The following is an 18,272-nucleotide window of genomic DNA, read 5'->3' on the forward strand; positions in this document are numbered from 1 at the left end:
CTGGGATTAATGGCCTGTGCCACCTATGCCCAGCATCATAACAGGGATTTCGAATAATAAACTATAAAATAGCTTCTTTTATCTTTTTAAAAGATTTACTTATTTAATTTTTAAGTGTATGTATGTTTCTGATTATAGAGGCCAGAAGAGGACAATAAATCTCCTGCAGCTGGAATTACAGATGGTTTTGAACTGCCCCATGTGAGTGCTGGGAACTGAGTTTGGGTCCTCTCCAAGATTAGAGCGTGTTTGTCTCTAGTTCTAAAATAGATTCTTTCAAATAAGGACTTTATTCTAAAAATAAATAAATAAATAAATTGCATCAATAGAGGCAGATGTCCTACTTTTTTAAAAAAAAAAAAATAATTCCTTCAGAAGACCTAACTAGCTTTTCCAAATTAACAATCAAAGGTTAAAAGCAGTCAAGAAAAACGAACCAATCGTGTGAAATATTTTACCTGCATTTGTCACAACAGATCATGTATCCATCATCATGTGTAAAACCACATATGCACCTGGTTACATCAGTACCGTAACTTCCATCCTCAGATGTGCTGATTGTAGTAGCACTGGAAGTTTCATCAAAATTAGGAGTGGTGAATGTGCCTACTTCGTGTTTGCTGAGACCTGATGGAGGAGGGGAAGCTGGCGGCGTTGGAGGAGGACGAGCACCATAATTGTGGTCCTGAACAGCAGAACACAAAACAAGTACAATACGAATCTCAATGACACAAATCAGGCAAATTAAACAAAATTTGAATACTTAATAACATAAAATTGGTCCATTTCTTAATAAAGATAAATCATGACATAAAACGTAAATCACAGTGGTGAGCTAATGTCACTGTCTAGAAGGTAGTCAATGACCTTCAGATCAATGATATTTCCCCTCCATTCACAGCAGAAAATGACATTTCCAGTTCTAAGATTGCACAGTTTCACTTTCAAGAAGAAATTAAGTACATGACATGATAATAAGGGCAAAACCCAAACGTCACAAGAATAGAAAAGATATAGAACGGCAAAAACTGGGCTGGAGAGATGGCTCAGCAGGTAAAGGTGTCTGCCACAGAGCCTAGCAGCCTGAGTTCAATACCTAGGACCCATGTGAAGGGAAGAACCTTCAACAGACTTCAACACGTGTGCCGTAATACACATTCTATTCCCCCAAACAAATAAATGTAGTTAAATAGTAAAAATAGTAACAAAAGGTACACCATTATTGTAAGTATATAATATGGAATTTTACATTTCTGGTCATTTTTATTCTCATTTCGGTATTAAAATCTCTCATAAATGTGTGTTCCTAGTAATCACAAATGTATAGAGTCCTATAATTCTTTGAATTAAAATACTACAGAACTCTCAAGAGTAAATAAATTAAGGGAATAAGCTTTTATCCTCTCAGTTGTAAAACAGGATGAAAACTACTTTTGAAGTTTGTTTTAAAAATTAAGTAAGATATATAGTAAATGTGTATGTGTTTATATGCGTATATGTATATATATATGTATGTGTATGTGTGCTCAACATAGTAATAAGTGAAACAACAAGAGCCTGGAGCTCAGCACTCAAGAGGAAGCACATGTTGTTCTCCAGAGGACCTAAGCTCTGCTCTCAGACGCACATCAGGCTGATCATCACCACTCTAACTCCAGCTGCAAAGACCCGATGCCCCCTCAGGCACCTGTACTATACAAACCCACGTGCAGAAACACATCATAACTAAAAATGATAAAAACAGCTAGGTGTGGTGCTGCACATTTTTAATCCCAGTACTGAGGAGGCAGAGGCAGGCAGATCTCTGGGTTTGAGGCCAGCCTGGTTTACAGAGGGAGTTACAGGGCTACACAGAGAGACCCTGTCTCAAAAAACAAGTAAAACTAAGTCTTTAGGAAGAAAAAACTACATAATCTATTAATTACTATATAACTTAGAATTAACATTAAATAGTACAATGTAATCTTATCCATAGACTTTTCATTAAGGTTAAAAAATATCAACGTAAATACAATTAACAATAAAAATAACTACAGACTTCCTATCACAGAATTTTATTTTCTTAACAGTATAGTTAAGTAAAAGTACAAATTACATACTTCATTATACAGGAAATATGAAACAGCTGTTTTATTTAAATTATTGTTTTAAGCGCAATACCACACAGGCATACCTACTTTTATAAAAGTTCTTCTGAAGAGACATTCGGCACTTACCGCATAGGGCAAACCAATGTAACTGTGTGAGTGATGGGAGCTGCTGGTGTATAACTGGTGGGGAAAACTGTTGGATTTCTCAACTACCACAGGGCTAGCTTCTACAGATTCTGGTCTAAGGAAAAGAAGTTACATAGATTAGAATTTCAGTCATTTTTCTGTTTATTCTAAAATATTGTCAAAATAAATACAATGTCTATTTACAACATGTGTACAGCTTGTGAGTAGATTCATCCTATGTAGATTCTGTGCTATAACAAAAGTTTTACTTAATAAAATATTCAAATGCAAAGTTCAATTACAGTTTCATTAGAAAGTGTCCATTTGCTGAGGATAATGGTGTAATCCTAGCACTAAGGCAGGAGAATCAAAAGACAGTGCTATCGTGGCATTCAAAAACAAAACCAAAACCTTCAAATTACTAGAGACCAAGCTTTACGTCATTTACCCAGTGTCACTAAGAAACATGCAAAGGGGTGCTCAGAGTGGCAAAATAGTTTTAAGTAAGACTAAAGGCAGACTGAGTTTACATAGACTCTGGCTTGAATGCATCTCAATGGTCAAAACATGTGTTTTGATGGTCAAATGGTCAAAATATGTGTTGAATGTGCAGAGCAGATTCTGGGAAATGTCAGTAAGTAAAGATCAGGGAATCTCACATTGAATCAGTATTTATGGCTGAAAAATACAAGCAGTAGTCTGTAGTGAACAGCTTTGTAGATCTGGCCTAAGAGTTAAGTGGCAGTGATGAACCAACTGCTGACACTACTGAGAGTAGCAACTTACACACTGTTGCTGCTTTGAAAGCTCCTGCCCCAGCATTTTATAGATAACACTTTCCCAACATCTTCTTTTCTTCTTCTTTTAAGACAGGGTTTCTCTATGTTGCCCTGGCTATCCTGGAACTTGTTCTGTAGACCAGGCTGGCCTCAAACACAGAGATCCCACTGCCTTTGCCTCTTGAGTGCTGGGATTAAAGGAATGAGTCACTACCACCGAGTTGATTTATTTTTATTTTACATGCCTTGGTGTTTTGTCTGCATGTATGTGTTATCACCTGGAACTGGGGTCGCAAATAGTTGTGAGCTGCCATGTGGGTGCTGGGAACTAAATCAAGGTCCTCTGGAAGAGCGGCCAAACCATTTAACTCTTGTGCCATCCCTTCAGCCCCTTCCCTCAGGTTTCTGCAGAAGTGACCCCACCATGCCGGTGGGAGTGGGAAAATTGTACATGTAGCACAAGCTGGGAATCACTATGTACTGAGGCTAGTCATGAACTCCTAATCCTCCTGTCTCCATGTCCTAAATGCTAAAATTACAGGCATATGCCATCATTCCGGCCTACCTTGACAAAAAAATAAAGTTAAAAACATTGAATTTTAGCAATGATCTACATACCATCATTAAAGCTACATGAAGGGGTTCTGAAGACTCACTTTTTATTTTTATGTACTTACTTACTGCTTATTTATTTGGCTTTTTAAGGTAGGGTTTTTCTGCATAGCCTGTCCTGGAACTCGGTCTGTAGACCAGGCTGTCCTCAAACTCACAGAGATGCATCTGCCTCTACCTCCCAAGTACTGGGATTAAAAGAATGCACCACCACCACCTGACTTGAAGATTCACTCTTAAGGATGTACTCAAATGGCATTGTTACTGAAGAATGGGGCAAAACAGGTACTATGGAGTAGCCAATGAAATAACGTCAAGCTTTCATGTAAATGTAGATGAGTTCGAGCATATGAAACAGCCACATTCTTTTTAGAGGATCACAATTTACATACATGATGCAGTAATGACAAGGTGGTCATGTAAGAAAATAGAAAATGGTTTAAAGCAGATAGTTGTTTTGAATATTTATACTTACCACATGTGACTTTTAAAGTAACTTTAAATTTATTTATTTACTATGTGTATGTGTAAACATTTGGTAGCATGGTGGGAATCAGCTCTCTCCTATCATCATGTGGACTCTAAGACCCCAGAGAGACCATCAGGCTTGGAGGCAAACACTGCTACCCACTACGTCATCTTACTGGTCCAATAAAAGCAATTTTTAAAACAACTGTTATATAAAAATGGTTGACACTGAATTGTTATTATTGTATGTGACACATATATGTGCTATACATGCTGTACATGTGCCACACTGGCACACATGGAGAGCAGACTTACAGGCCTCTCCTTCCTCTTGGGGTCTAAGGATAGGACTCAAGTCCATTGGTCATACACAGAAAGTGCTTTTACTCCTACTGACAAATTTTTAATGACTTTCCTTAACTATATACAACATTTAATTAAAATAAATAGACCAACACTCAAGATGCTAAGACAAGAGTATTTTCAAGTTTAACAACTGTTTGGGCAACATAGTAAGTTTAAGGTCAGTTAGCAATACATGGGCATAACTGTCTCAATAAGTAAATTAAAACTAAACTAAACTAAAATAAATTGGGGTTTGGTAATGGGACATGCACATAATCCCAGAATTTGGAAACTGAGGCAAAAGGATCTTCTGTTCCAGCCTAGTCAGAATTAATGAACAACAACAACAAAAAAAATAAGTTAACAAGGTAATAGATCTAACTAAAATAAAATCCCAGTCATAAGTATCTCTTCATTTCTAGAGTAAGGTAAATTTGAAATCAAAATCAAGCACCCAATGATTCAGTAGCCCCATTTTGAGGAATTTATACTAAGGAAGCAATTTCCAGTAAAGATAGACCATGGATTTGACCTGTCTGTTATATCATTATTCATGAAACTAGAAAACTTTAATGTTCAAATGGAAAATTATTCAATCTAAGAAAACTTGCTTTAGTTGCATATGAATAATATCTGAGTAGAAACTAATAGTAACAAACTTCTACAATCAAGATTACAGAAATTCTTCCTTCTAAAATCTCTTAATTAAAATATTATAAAGCTGTAATAATTATGAAATAAACTTCTGAGTAAAAGGCAGCTAATGTTTGTGTATCCAATTTTATATATCTGCATAAATGTCTAGATAATATGTAGACATACTGTGTCATTAATAAATTGCATTAGGGTCAATGAGATGGCTAGTGAGATGGCTCAGTGGATAAAGACTTGTTAAAACTGACAACATGAGTACAAGCCCTGGGGCCTACATGGAAGGAGAGAAAAGATTTCCTAAAGGCTGTCCTTTGACCTCTCCAGATGTACTGTGGCACTGGAGCCCAGACACATACACAAGCACACAATAAATAAATAAATAAATAAATGTAATAAATTGTTTAAAAACAAACAACAACAACAAAAAAACAGGGCTAGTGAAGTCATGAATCTTGGAGGGGAACCTACAACTACCACTTTACTAAGCCAGCCTAATCCCAAACTACATTTTAAATATTTGTCCTTACACATACACACACACACACACACACACACACACATCAATTAATGAAAAGAGGCCATGAATTTAAAAGAAAGCAAGCAAGGAATAAGGGTATGTGGAAGGGTTTGGAGAGAAGAAAGAGGAAAATGATGTAATTATATTAAAATTTCAAAAAATTAAAAATATATATGTATAATTTTAAAAAGTATTCAATTCACCCAGCTTGGGGAATTTGGGTTTTCATCACCCACATCAGTTGGTTTAAAACCACCTGTAACTACAGTTCCAGAGGGATCTGATGCCCTCCTTGGCCTCTGTACTCATGTACACATACAGTTTTTAAAAATTACACCAGGAAAATAAGCCATGCACAAGAAAATGACTACTTATAAAAGGGACCTAGAATAGGCATACACAGAAACCAAAATACAATTTACAAGGTGCTAGGAATAAAGGGAAAGAAGGATTATTATTTAATGAAGTTTTTGTTTAGGTTTAGGAAAACATTTAGAAATTGGTGACAGTTGCTCAACATTCTGTATATACTTAATGTCACTTGAAACTGTTCATCTAAAGATAAATTAAAAAATTTTAAAAATATACTTACTTTTACCATAATAGAAATCTTTTCACTAAAGGCAATCCTGTCACATGACCAGGTAATATAGGGCTGGGGTTGTTTCTCAGTAATAACATGCTTGGGATAAGTGAAGCCCTAAAGTCAAACTCCAGCATCCCCCACTCCCTTCCCCACATGAAAAACAGATTTAATATGATAGTGGCACATGTGTCAAGAAAGCTAATACAAGAGTCCAAGAATCTGTACAAACCTACATATTCAGACAGTGGCCAAGGAACTGCAGAAATGAAAGATAAAAATGACATGAAGTCAAGTGTTAACACAGTTGAGTCATGTAGGCCAACCTGGGGTAGTATTAGGGCCTGGAGAAGGTGAATGCTATAGTCTAGTCAAGCTTTGGTAAGCAAAGTATAATAGTGTGGTAAAGCTGGTTTGCATCTGGCCCTAAAGGAGTTTCAGGGTGTAGTTTCCTTTCTCTCAGATGACTTGGAGACCAAAAGTAGCTAGCACTATCTTGGTCTAAACTGGTGGTAAAGGACTTGCAATATAATGTTACCACAAGGTTATCATGAAGGTTTAAGTCCTATAGACTGAGTACAGAGAAACAAGAACTAGTCAGGAAATAGTTTCTTTGTCCCTATATACGGTTCAGGTCTACTCTAGGAGGTAAGGTCTTTTCTGACTGACACTTAGATTGAGAAGTTCTAATCCTACTACTAGAGGCACTGGATATCATACTACACAGTGATTCTGGGTCTTGATTTCTACATTCTAAGTGTAAATGATGTAAAGTGATGTCCTAAAGACATAGAAGGTTTTGGGTTTTATGGCTGTTTGTTTTAAATTTAGTGTGTATGTGTATCTTGTTTGCAAGTATGTCTGTGCATCATGAACCAGAAAAAGGTGTCAGATCTCCTGGAACTAGTTGTGAGCTGCAAAATGGTAGTGGAAATCAAGGCTAGGTACTTCTGAAAGAGCAGCCAGCGCTCTTAATCACTAATCTTCCAGCCCTAAAATTGTATTTTAATAAAAGAAAAAATACTAAAGTCTAGATCTCTTAAATTGGCTCAACATTCCACCCATCAAACTGCACTGTCCCCACCACTCCTATAAAATTTATCAGAATGTTATTATACCTATGAATTACTGTTCTAAGTACTCTTAAGTTATTAAATAGTAATTGGTTTACAGGGATTTTTAAAGCAACTAGTGTGTGTGTGTGTGTGTGTGTGTATGTGTGTGCTGGTCCTCTGAAAGAGCAGCAAACACTCTTTACACACACACACAAACACACACGCCCAGCTGGGTAATAAGAGAAACAGTTCCTGTAAGTTATTTTCTGACCTCTATACAAATGTAATGGCATGTGTGCACCCACACACATAATAAATTAAAATGTAAGAAAAAAATTTAAAGAAATCAGAAAACAGTTAAGTACTAGTAGAAAATGGGTAAAATATACTAAAAACACTTCATTATAGATAAAATATTTTAGTGTATTAAATCATGTAAATTCATACTCAGAATATCCAGGTACCAACAAATTAATGAATTCTGTTGGCAGTTGACTTAAATGTCACATACTACAGTAAAGCAAAATAAAACAAAAAAAGACTCAAATTTGGAGAAAATTTTATCTATCAAGACTTCAATTCAAACTTCTTTTTGCCAATCAAGACAACAACTTCTAGAATAATCTATTGGCTGTAAAAGCTTACTGCCATATTAGTGCCTGAAGAAGGTGGAAAGAACTTAGCTATCTTTGTTTAGTGATTTTAGTCATGGTATTCAGCTTTGACTACATTACTGGAAACAGAATGATAGTCCTCATTCAGAGTAATCGGTTTTCTTTTTAAATAAAATTTGTTTATTATTTTAAGTTATGTGTGTGTGACACGTGAGAGAACTGCAGGTGTCAACAGAGGCCAGAGGCAACAGATTCCCTGTCACAAAGCAAGTGGCACTCATATGGGTGCTGTGAACCAAACTCAAGTTCAGTTCCCAGCACCCACATCCAGCTCCAGGACTTCTGGTGTCTGCAAGCACAGTCCCTTCACCTGCAAACACCCATGTGCAAACTCAAACAATGCAAACAAAACAGCTAGGTGGTGTTCAACTTTCTATCTTGTTACAAGACCAAAGACTACTTGATAATGTGTTATACCAAATGTACCACTGCTAGAACAGAAGCTCCTATATATACAAATCATAGGCCCAAACACAATACTTACATGACAAACTCACTGTTCTGCTACTACTCAGCTGTGTTGTCAGAGGAAAAGCATAAAACCACATCATCAGAGTCTGCTGCTGCCACTTCTCTGATCTGTGACTTAATCTTTAATGAAAGGAGACTTACAATGCCCACCTAACCTTGCTCACAGAGAAAGAGCTAGGGTGGACTATCATAGCCCAGCTATCAAAGCTTTTCTAACTAGCCTATTTTTTTCTCTTCTGAGATCCTATTATCTTATTTGTCTAGAGTTGTCTTATTTAGTAGCCACTCTACACACATGATAATGAGTATTTAAAGCAAGGATCATTTGATCCTTATATTTACAGCATGTACTGTAAATATAAAATCCAGAAGAGTTCAAAGAAAGGTTGATAAAAGGAATAAATATCTCAATAGTTTCATCTTGCCTGGTGGTGGAAGCACATGCCTTTAATCCCAGTTCTTTGGCATCAGAGGTAGGTGGATCTCTGAGTTCCAGGCTAGCCTGGTCTACAAAGCAAGTTTCAGTACAGTCAGGGCTACAGAGAAACCTTGTCTTGAGGGAGAAACAACAACAAAAAAATCAAAACAAAACAAACAAAAAAAATAGTTTTATCTTGATTATATGTCAAAATATTTTAGATATATTTACTTAAGAAAAAATATATAACAAATACACGCAAAAAACAAAAACCAAAAACTGGTCCTTGTCAGTCATTGTGGCACACACCTTTGAGCCCAGAATTCAGTTCTGGTCTACACAGCAAGTTCACAAAACAAAAGTTATGTAGAGAAACCTTGCCTCACAAAACAAAACAAATAAACAAACAAACAAAACTGAAGGACAACCAAAACACTGTAATTAAAAACTTTCAAATTATACAGGTGACTGACAGTAAGTTTATATTTAACAGCTCTGGCCTGAAGTTCGGACTTCCTAACTGATCAAAATGTTCTTAACAGGTTAAACTCTATACTTCACCTTTGTAACCATAATCTCTAAGAAAACTTCCCACACAGTTGATGCTTGTAGTGTCCCAGTATATCCTGCCTCTTGAATTCTTTGTATATATTTCTATAAGATCATGCCACCTGCACTTAAGGGCGGACAGCTAGTTAAAAAACTGAGTGGGAAATTAAAGCTTTCTGGCTTAAAAAATTATTGCTGATAAGGTTTTTAAGAAATTGTATTTATACTTAGCTTCATTTTTCTTTTAAATATAGTATTATCTTTTGCATTTTCAAATTTGGGCCAAGGGTTTTCCAGTAAAAAAAATCAAGGTAGTGATTACATTAACCTGCATTAGGATTGGCAACAAGTTCCATGCTTCAACTTCATTTCTAGTCCCCAACTCTAAGTATGGTTTGGGGTTTTGTTTTGTTTGTTTGTTTTTGGGCTTTTTTTGAGACAGGGTTTCTCTGTAGCTTTGGAGCCTGTCCTGGAACTAGTTCTTGTAGACCAGGTTGGCCTCGAACTCACAGAGATCCGCCTGCCTCTGTCTCCCAAATTCTCGGATTAAAGGTGTGTGTCACCACTGCCCAGCTAGCATTGTTTTTTGTTAATATTAACATTATGCATAGTAAAAAGTTTTGACTGGGGCTGGAAAGATAATTCAGCAATAAAGACCACTTATTGGACATAGGTTTGGTTCACAGTATCCATATAGAGGTTCACAGAAATCTCTAATCCCAATTTTGAGATCTTATCCCCACTTCTGTTATCCCAGAGTTCATGTAAGCACATGGTGTACATACAAACACATAGGCAGACACATATAAAATATTTTCTAAAAAAGAACTGTAGTAATTTTTGTTTTTTTGGATTTTTGTTTGCTTGCTTTGATTTATTATTTGAGGCAGTATCTCCTGTGTGTAGCAATGACTGGTCTGGGTCTCAGTATTTATATCAAGTTGGCCTTGAATTTACAGAAATCCTCTTACCTCTGCTTCCTGAGTGCTGGGTTATGAACAGCACGTGTCTTTTAAAAAGTTTTTAAAAGTTAATTTACAATGAACTATTTTTAAATATGACCATTAAATATTTAAAAGTGCTTTTTTCCCCAAATTTAATCTCATGAAACAAAATCTAACAATAGGAGAGTTCTCTAAAAGAGCAACAGTCTATCCTGACCAATCAGTCTTTTTTTTTATTATTTTTTTTCAAGGCAGGGTTTCTCTGTACACCCTAGCTACCCTAGAACTCATTCTGTAGATGAGGCTGGCCTCCAACTCAGAGATCCACCTGCCTCTGCCTCCCAAGTGCTGGGATTAGAGGTGTGTGCCACCACAACACAACTTAATCAATTATTCTTAGGTATTTAAAAACTTATATTTAGTTCAAATGTTAAAGAGCCAACTTTTAGGCAATATAATACAGACTAAGAAGTAAACCACAAGAACAAAATGAGATGAAGACTTTTCCCATTATAGTGTTGACAGGAAAACAAATAGATAATAAAAACTGGGCTTAATGGAATGACACTTACTTGAGAGATATAATAAATATTACTGAGAATTGAAATACCAGTTTATTAAACTGCTTGTTCATAGATCCTGAAATACTGACATAAAGACTATTCTAATGTAACAAATCTTTTGTGGCCTTATAAAATTTGGTCTACTATTAATACTTTAAACACTGAGCACTTTATCTTAAATTAGTTCATCAGAGATTGTATTTTAGGAATCCAACCTTCTTTAAAATAACACATAATTTAAAATTGTATACCCACTACATTAGCACAATAAAAATTTAAAATACTTGATTTTAAAATAAGGACCAATTCATAAGCAATTACAAAAGAAATGTGCAGAAAATTCCTTGGCTTCCTTTTTTTTCTTGTGAGACAGTATCAAGTTATGTAGCCTTGGCTGGACCAGACAATCTGTGTAAGTACAAAAAAGCTAGGGCTACAGACATATATCCACAATATCCACCAACATCTAACCTCTTACATAATGATACTTCAATATCTTTTGAGAGTGAATTGGAAATGAAAAAAAGCAGTATGCTAGTTATTTTTTAAATATTATTAGGAAAGAAATACCAACAGCTTAGTTTCTGTGAAATGAGAAATAATTGTGTTACCGGTCTTTTCAAGCCTCAAGGTCTTATATAAAAAAGGAGAGTTTGAAAGTTTAATAATGAAACCACAAAAATTCTGGTGGTTTTCACAAAACAAAAACTGGTACTATTTATGTTTTGCTTTCTTCTCAGGAAAAATTATTCCAAAGGAGCATATACTTCTATGTTATACAAAACAAAAAACATTTCTTGAAATGGTGCAAGTGGAAAATACAAAAAGCAAATTCCCTAAAGATAAGAGAATTTTGGAACAAAAGCTATTTATTAAAATAATGTGTTAGTGGCACATACCTTTAACCCCAGCACTTGGGAGGCAGGTGGATCTCTGAGTTGGAGGCCAGCCTGGTCTACAGAGTAAGTTCCAGGACAGGCTCTAAAGCTACACAGAGAAACCCTGTCTCAAAAAACAAAAACAAAAAGAACAAAAAATTTAAGTAATCTTAAAGGAACGTTGTTCTTTTAACTTCTGATGTCTTCGCCAAGAATCCAAAATGATATACGTAAATAAACACTGTCTGGACATGACAACTGCATGATCTGTCTTGCCTTTCCCGATCTAAAGTTCCTGTATTTAAATACTTACTCTGAGCCTGCAGCCATTTCCAAGTATGATGTTTCTGTTGTATCAACCCCCAATGGGATTGCTATGCTCATGACGTTCGCCTCTGGTAAATTCGATTACTATGGAGTCCTATGCATTGGTATCCAAAATACTGGGGCATGCCAGCCACAGTGCTCATTGCAAACATCTAAGTGCATCCACAAACCCTGTTTAAAAGAAATGGGAACACAAGAGTTAAGAATCACCTGAACTAGCAAAGTACAGTAACAACCAGTTATACTGAAATCACAGTAAATAAAATAGGTGAAGAAAGCAATCTTTATTAAGGTCCCAATACAAAGCTAAGTGTTCACAGAGCAGTTTCTTCATGTTCTTCCTGGGATTATGTTGTATTCTTTATGAACGAAAGAAAAATTTCTGGAGGTATAGCTCAGCACATTAAAGAAGGAAAGAAACAACTTTCTGAATCTAACATTCTTTAAGGAATGAAGCTAGAATGCCACAAGAAGGATTACTAAAGCACACTAGTCAGTGAATAACTGGCAAACACTTATTTTCAAAGTCAAAATGGAATTTCTTTTTGTACAAGTATCTAAAACAAGTCTTTTGGTGGTGATCTGATAGTATATTTACAAGTGGAGCAATAAGCAGCAAACTAACTTTCTTTATGAGGAGTCTATTTATTCTTCACAATTCCAAGTTAGGAAGTTGAGCATGGTATAGCACACACCTTTAATCCCAGAATTCAGAAAGCAGAAACAAGTAGATCCCTGCGGATTTCAAGGCTAGCCTGGTCTACAGAGCTACATAATACCCGTCTCAAAATGCAAACGAAACAAAATTCAAGGTAGGTACAAAACACTAGGAAAGACTAACTTATCCTTGGTTACTCAGCTTAAGAAACAACCAGGCTTGAAGCCAATTCTATTCTACTGTTTATAAATATATACAAGAAAAATTATTTTATTTGTATAAGTCATTCATATCAGGGAGTTAATACTCTTTAGTATAATTAATTAGTAGAGAAAACAGTGATTTTAAAAAACAAAATTTACAGGAGTGACTAAAAGATTCGGAGTTTCAATGTCAAATGCTCTAATCTAAACTCATTCCACTGCACTTGTTCCATGTATTGTTTATAAAATATCTACTCATAGTCTGTCCTTTAAGGACATAATTCAACTTAAGAACAAAAGGCAATCTTATAAACTACAAGACAGTATCTGTTAGGATTCTTTGTCTCTGTCATGTTATTCCTGAAAAAAAAAAAAACAGTAGTATTTCCTCAAATAATTCTTACATTTACCTTGAATTTTTACAACTGAGCTTCAGCATGTCTACTCTAATTTCTATTTCACAGATGATACAAATACTGATCATACCTTATGTGGAAGAATTATCAAACGAGAAATAAGATGAATAAAATAGTTTGAATTCTATAAGAAAACTTATCCATACTTTAAATCATGTGTGACCAGAAGAAAGCTACGAAATTTCAAATTATTGTAATATAAAAGTAAACAAGACATGATAGTGCATGCCTGAGCACTAGCTGCTTGAGTCTAAAGCTGAACTGCTGCAGCCTAGGAGCTGGAAACTAGCCTCGGACACACTGAGTGATACTCATCTTAGAACAAAGTATCAATAAAAGATCCAAAATAGGCCTCTCGTATTTAAGGTCCTTGTTTATAAAACAGGAATATAAAAATCAGAGTTTCTAAGAAGAATATGACATAATGAATGTAAAGAATTTCAAAGAAATAGTTATACATATTTGGCAATCAAATCAATACATATAGTACAGGGTGTACATCCCTAATTTAAAAAAATCTGACATTTAAAATGCTGTGAAATTTACTTAAGATTTCAAATTTTCCAAAGGGACCCTCAATCTGCAAACATTGCAAAATCGGAAAGATTTCTGGTGGTCCCAAGCATTTCAGGTTAAGAGGCTAACTACAAGTACTGCTCTTCTTACTCTATAAGGAAACAATGTATGGAGAGACAAATGCTCATTCTCACCTAAAAAGATTCTTCTACAACCTTGAAAATAAGGTCATTATGTCATGTTTTCTAATTTGCTTCACAATTAAAGACTCTTCTCAAGACAATGAAAGCCAACTAAACACAAGCATTGCCCTACTTTTTTCCTATACCCAACGTCCTAGTAGAATTACTTCACAATGCTGTAGTTATTAACTAGCACAACAAATTACATTTTATTGCAAAATGCAAGCAATGCACAAAATGAGTTTGATTTACTGTTACATTACTGTTCTGTATTTCCTTACAATAATAAAAATTTAAACTTAACAACAGGCAGTAAACTATAACGCAAAGAGCCATCTTCCCTGGTAGCATTTCCTTGGTATTGTTTTCTTCAGCTCAGCTTATTTAATTTAGTGGAGTAATATTTCTAATCTAAAACGATGTATTGATATGTAATAAATAGTTTGTCCTTTTAAATATCCAACCTTCACTAAATACAGCTGACCTGTTCTAAATAACAATAAGTTAAAAAATAGAATAAAAAGCTTGTAATTAGCTTAATTCAAGCAATGGTTTATACCTGTGTGTCTCTTGCTGTGTCTGGAACATAATGGTCCTCTATACAGAGCTGATGGGCAAATCAGAACCTAGGATGAAACTGCAGTTCTAGCCTCACAAATCAAGTGAACTATCAACCGACACAGCAAGAGTTACAAAAATTACCACATGGCATACCTAGAATTGCATCTCTGTAAAAACACTCATGTTCAGGGTAAAACACGTAATCACATATGAAATGAAAGAAAAGACCTCAGCAATTCTTTTACATGTCATCATGAGACTATAAAATGGAAACTATTTCACTTTCTCCATTAATATAAGTTTCAGTCAGATAATTCATATTGCTGAAAATAATCAAATGATAATAAAAACTGCAATTTCACCAAGCGGTGGTGGCGCATGCCTTTAGTCCCAGACAGAGGCAGAGGCGGGTGGATCTCTGTGAGTTCAAGGCCAATCTGGTTCACAGAGTGAGGTCCAAGATAGCCAGGACTGTTTCATAGAAAAACCCTGTCATGAAAAACCAAAATAAAATAAAATAAAATGCAACTTTACTACGGTCAAATTATTATCTCTAAAATAATCAAGAACAAAAATTTGGTATGATGTCTTCTGTGGGTAATCCTAGCACTCAGCAAGGTAAGGCAGGGCTATTGCAAGTTCTAGGCCAGTATGGGCTATAGAGAAAAACATTGTTTCAATCACACACACACACACACACACACACACACACACACACACACACACACGCTGGAGTGTAATGGTAATGTGAACAATGGGGAGGCCAAGGCAAGAGAACCATGGATCTGAGGTCATTCTGTACTACACAGAGAGTTCAAAACCTGTTTAAACTACATAAGGAGACTTTGTTTTGAAAATCAAAGGGCTACAGACATATAGCTCAATGGGAGACCATCTGCCTAGCATGGGCAAAGCTCTGGATTCAATCAACAGTACCACAGAAAATAGAGACAGAGACAGACAGATAGGTAAACAGACAGAGGGGGAAAGGGAAAGTCAATGTAGTAAGAAATCATCTTATAGCACAGGTATAGAAGGGTAACAGTGAATTTCAACACAATCCATACAATTACTCCAAATTTTCATGTGCAAGTTAAAAAACCCTAATATCACCAACTGGCAAGTCAGATAAATGCAAAATACATGGAAATTAAATAGTAGCCAAAAAAAGAATAATATAAAAGGAAATACCATGAGATGTCTGTGAAATCTGAGGTCCAAGAAAGAATAAATGTCTTCACAAAACCTGCTATCCAGAATAGACCTAGAAACCAAGTGAACATAGAGTATTGAGCTAATGTTATATGGTATACGTTCTAGGTACTTCTGATTGAAATGGTACCCTCAAATAAGGAAAACAGCAAAGTTTACAAGAACAAATTCATTCTTTTATTTTTAAATACAAATGAATATAAATACAAGCAAAGGCAATAATTAAATACCAAATAAAACTAAAAAGAAACTGGGAAACCAAATACTAAAAATAAAAACAAGAATAAAAGTAAGAGTAAGAAAACACACACACACACACCCCTACCTAATAGAAAAACTGACAGAACCAAGAAAGGCTGCTTTTAAGATCATGGCAAAGGGAAAGGGCTGAGGCCAGAGCTTAGCAGAGTGCTTGCCTAGCAGGAAGGAAATCCTAGGTTTGATCTCTATCATCACATACACCAGGACTGGTGATGGATGCCTGTGTTCCAATACTCAGAAGGGTCATAAACTTAAGATTGTCTTTGACTACATAGTGAGTTCAAAACTAGACTGGTAGACATAAGATCCTGTCCTGGGGGCTGGAGAGAGACAAAGGTAAAATTGAAACTGCATGGTCTATGTCATAGCTTCTAAGTATAAAAAAAAACACATTAAACTGGACACTTTCAGCAATATAAAAGAATGAAGTATTGAAGCATGTAAGTATCAAGCTGGAAGAATCTCAGAGGAACTATACTGAGTTTTTAAAAAGTCAATCTTAGTCCTGGGTATGATAGCTCAGACCAGTAATTCCAGCACTTAAAAGACTGAAACAAGGATTTTCTTGAAATCAAAGTCAGAATGAAGTACAGAGTGAGACCCTTTTTAAAACAGTAAAGAGCTGCATGACTTAAAAGTCGGTATTTTTATTTTAATACGTTATTTTATTTATAGCCGGGCAGCGGTAGTGCAGGCCATTAATGCCAGCACTCAGGAGGCAGAGACAGGAAGATTTCTGTGAGTTTGAGGCCAGGCTGGTCTACAGAGGGGAGATAGCCAGGGCTACACACAGAATAAAACCAGTCTCGAAAAAAGAAAAAAGGAAGAAAGAAAGAAAAAAGGGTACATATTTCTAAGGACCCGAGCTCAGCCTTCAGAATCCATGTTAGGCAGCACACAACTGTCTATAACTAGAGCTCCAGTGACCTCTGGTCAACTTGGGTCAATCTGGACACTCACACACATACAACTGAGACACCACCCTCAACGCATAATTAAATCTTAAAATAAAACTTAAAATTAAGCAACAAAAGATTACATACTGTGAAATTTTATGTATATAACATTCTTAATAAATTATAGAAATGGAGAACAGATATGCAGGGGGAAGAGAGAAGTGGGCACAGTTACATAAGAGGAAAATACCAAGCACCCTTGTGATAGAATTTTTCTAATTGTGATAGTGGAAAAAGATACCCACATACATAGTAAGAAATGCACACAACAAAGGGGTACAAGTAAAATGGGGGCTCTGAAAAAATGGGAGTTATAACAATGTCAGTATTCTGGCTGCACTATAATTTTGCAACAGGAAAGCTGAGTTAGTTAGTTACATTATGTCAATGTTAACATTCTGGTTGTCACACTATATTATAATTTGGTTACCATTGATGTTAAAGGAGGTATGGAATCTCTTTGTATCCTTTCTTATAAGTTATAGAATCTATAGTTGCTCTTTCTGAGGTCCTAACTTCAGATCCCACATTCACTCACAAGTGCCTATAATGCTAGTACCAGAGAATCCAAAGGCACCAACACATGTGACACAAAAACACACACAAATCACAAGAGAAAGAGAGCGAGGCAGACAGGCAGACAGAAAGACAGAGACATAAATAAGAAGAAATCTTTAAAAAAAATAACAATGTGGTCTTTGTTTTTTTGGGGGGGGTGGTTAATATAGGTAGTAAGTTCCTTACTAATAAGATCTTATACAGAAATCTTAAGCATAAATACTTTGATTCTAAATTTAAAAAAAATAGTTTTAATCTCCTATACTTTTTCCAGTGTTTGTCAGTATCAATCTGAAGGGCTCTGTTACTATGGGTTCTATTAATCAAACAAAAACAAAAACCTAGAAGACTAAGGCTGCTTTTAAAATCACGTCAAGGGCAAAGAGCTAGGGCTGGGGTTGTATGTAGCTTAATAGAGTGCTTGTCTAGCACAAAGAAGGTCCTAGGTTTGCTCCCCAGCATCACATAAAACGGCAGTAGTGGTGCATGTCTGTAATCCCAGTACCCAGGATTTGGCTATAAAGAAACACTAATGTCTGTTAATAGGGATATTAAACATTTGTGCCTCATTTTCTTATCTCTAAGGCTAAAAACGGTGATAGGAGAATGTCCAAATCTGCACATTCTCCAAACTATTAGTTAAAATATAAGAGATTAGACAGATGACTTGGAGTAGCACTTGCTCATCCTGCAGAT

General features: G+C 35.7%; 1 protein-coding gene across 6 annotated transcripts in view; it reads right to left on the minus strand.

Moving 5' to 3' along the window:
- The window catches only part of Kmt2e (lysine methyltransferase 2E (inactive)), a 68,248-nt gene that overhangs the window by 41,443 nt on the left and 8,533 nt on the right, over positions 1–18,272 (minus strand). For 4 of the 6 annotated variants that reach the window (XM_048433495.3, XM_048433494.3, XM_048433492.3 and 1 more), the window contains exons 2-5: positions 15,781–15,853; positions 12,040–12,224; positions 2,217–2,331; positions 459–685 (exon numbers count right to left, since the gene is read on the minus strand). In XM_048433495.3, coding sequence (XP_048289452.3) covers positions 459–685; positions 2,217–2,331; positions 12,040–12,110 — 413 coding nt within the window. In that variant the 5' untranslated portion in view covers positions 12,111–12,224; positions 15,781–15,853. Of the gene's footprint in view, positions 1–458; positions 686–2,216; positions 2,332–12,039; positions 12,225–15,780; positions 15,854–18,272 lie in introns of those variants that run through there. The other 2 variants (XM_048433491.3, XM_048433496.3) reach the window with 2 other exon arrangements.

This window comes from Myodes glareolus, chromosome 27 (assembly GCF_982192425.1).
Source record: "Myodes glareolus chromosome 27, mMyoGla1.1, whole genome shotgun sequence".
Classification (NCBI taxonomy): domain Eukaryota; kingdom Metazoa; phylum Chordata; class Mammalia; order Rodentia; family Cricetidae; genus Myodes; species Myodes glareolus.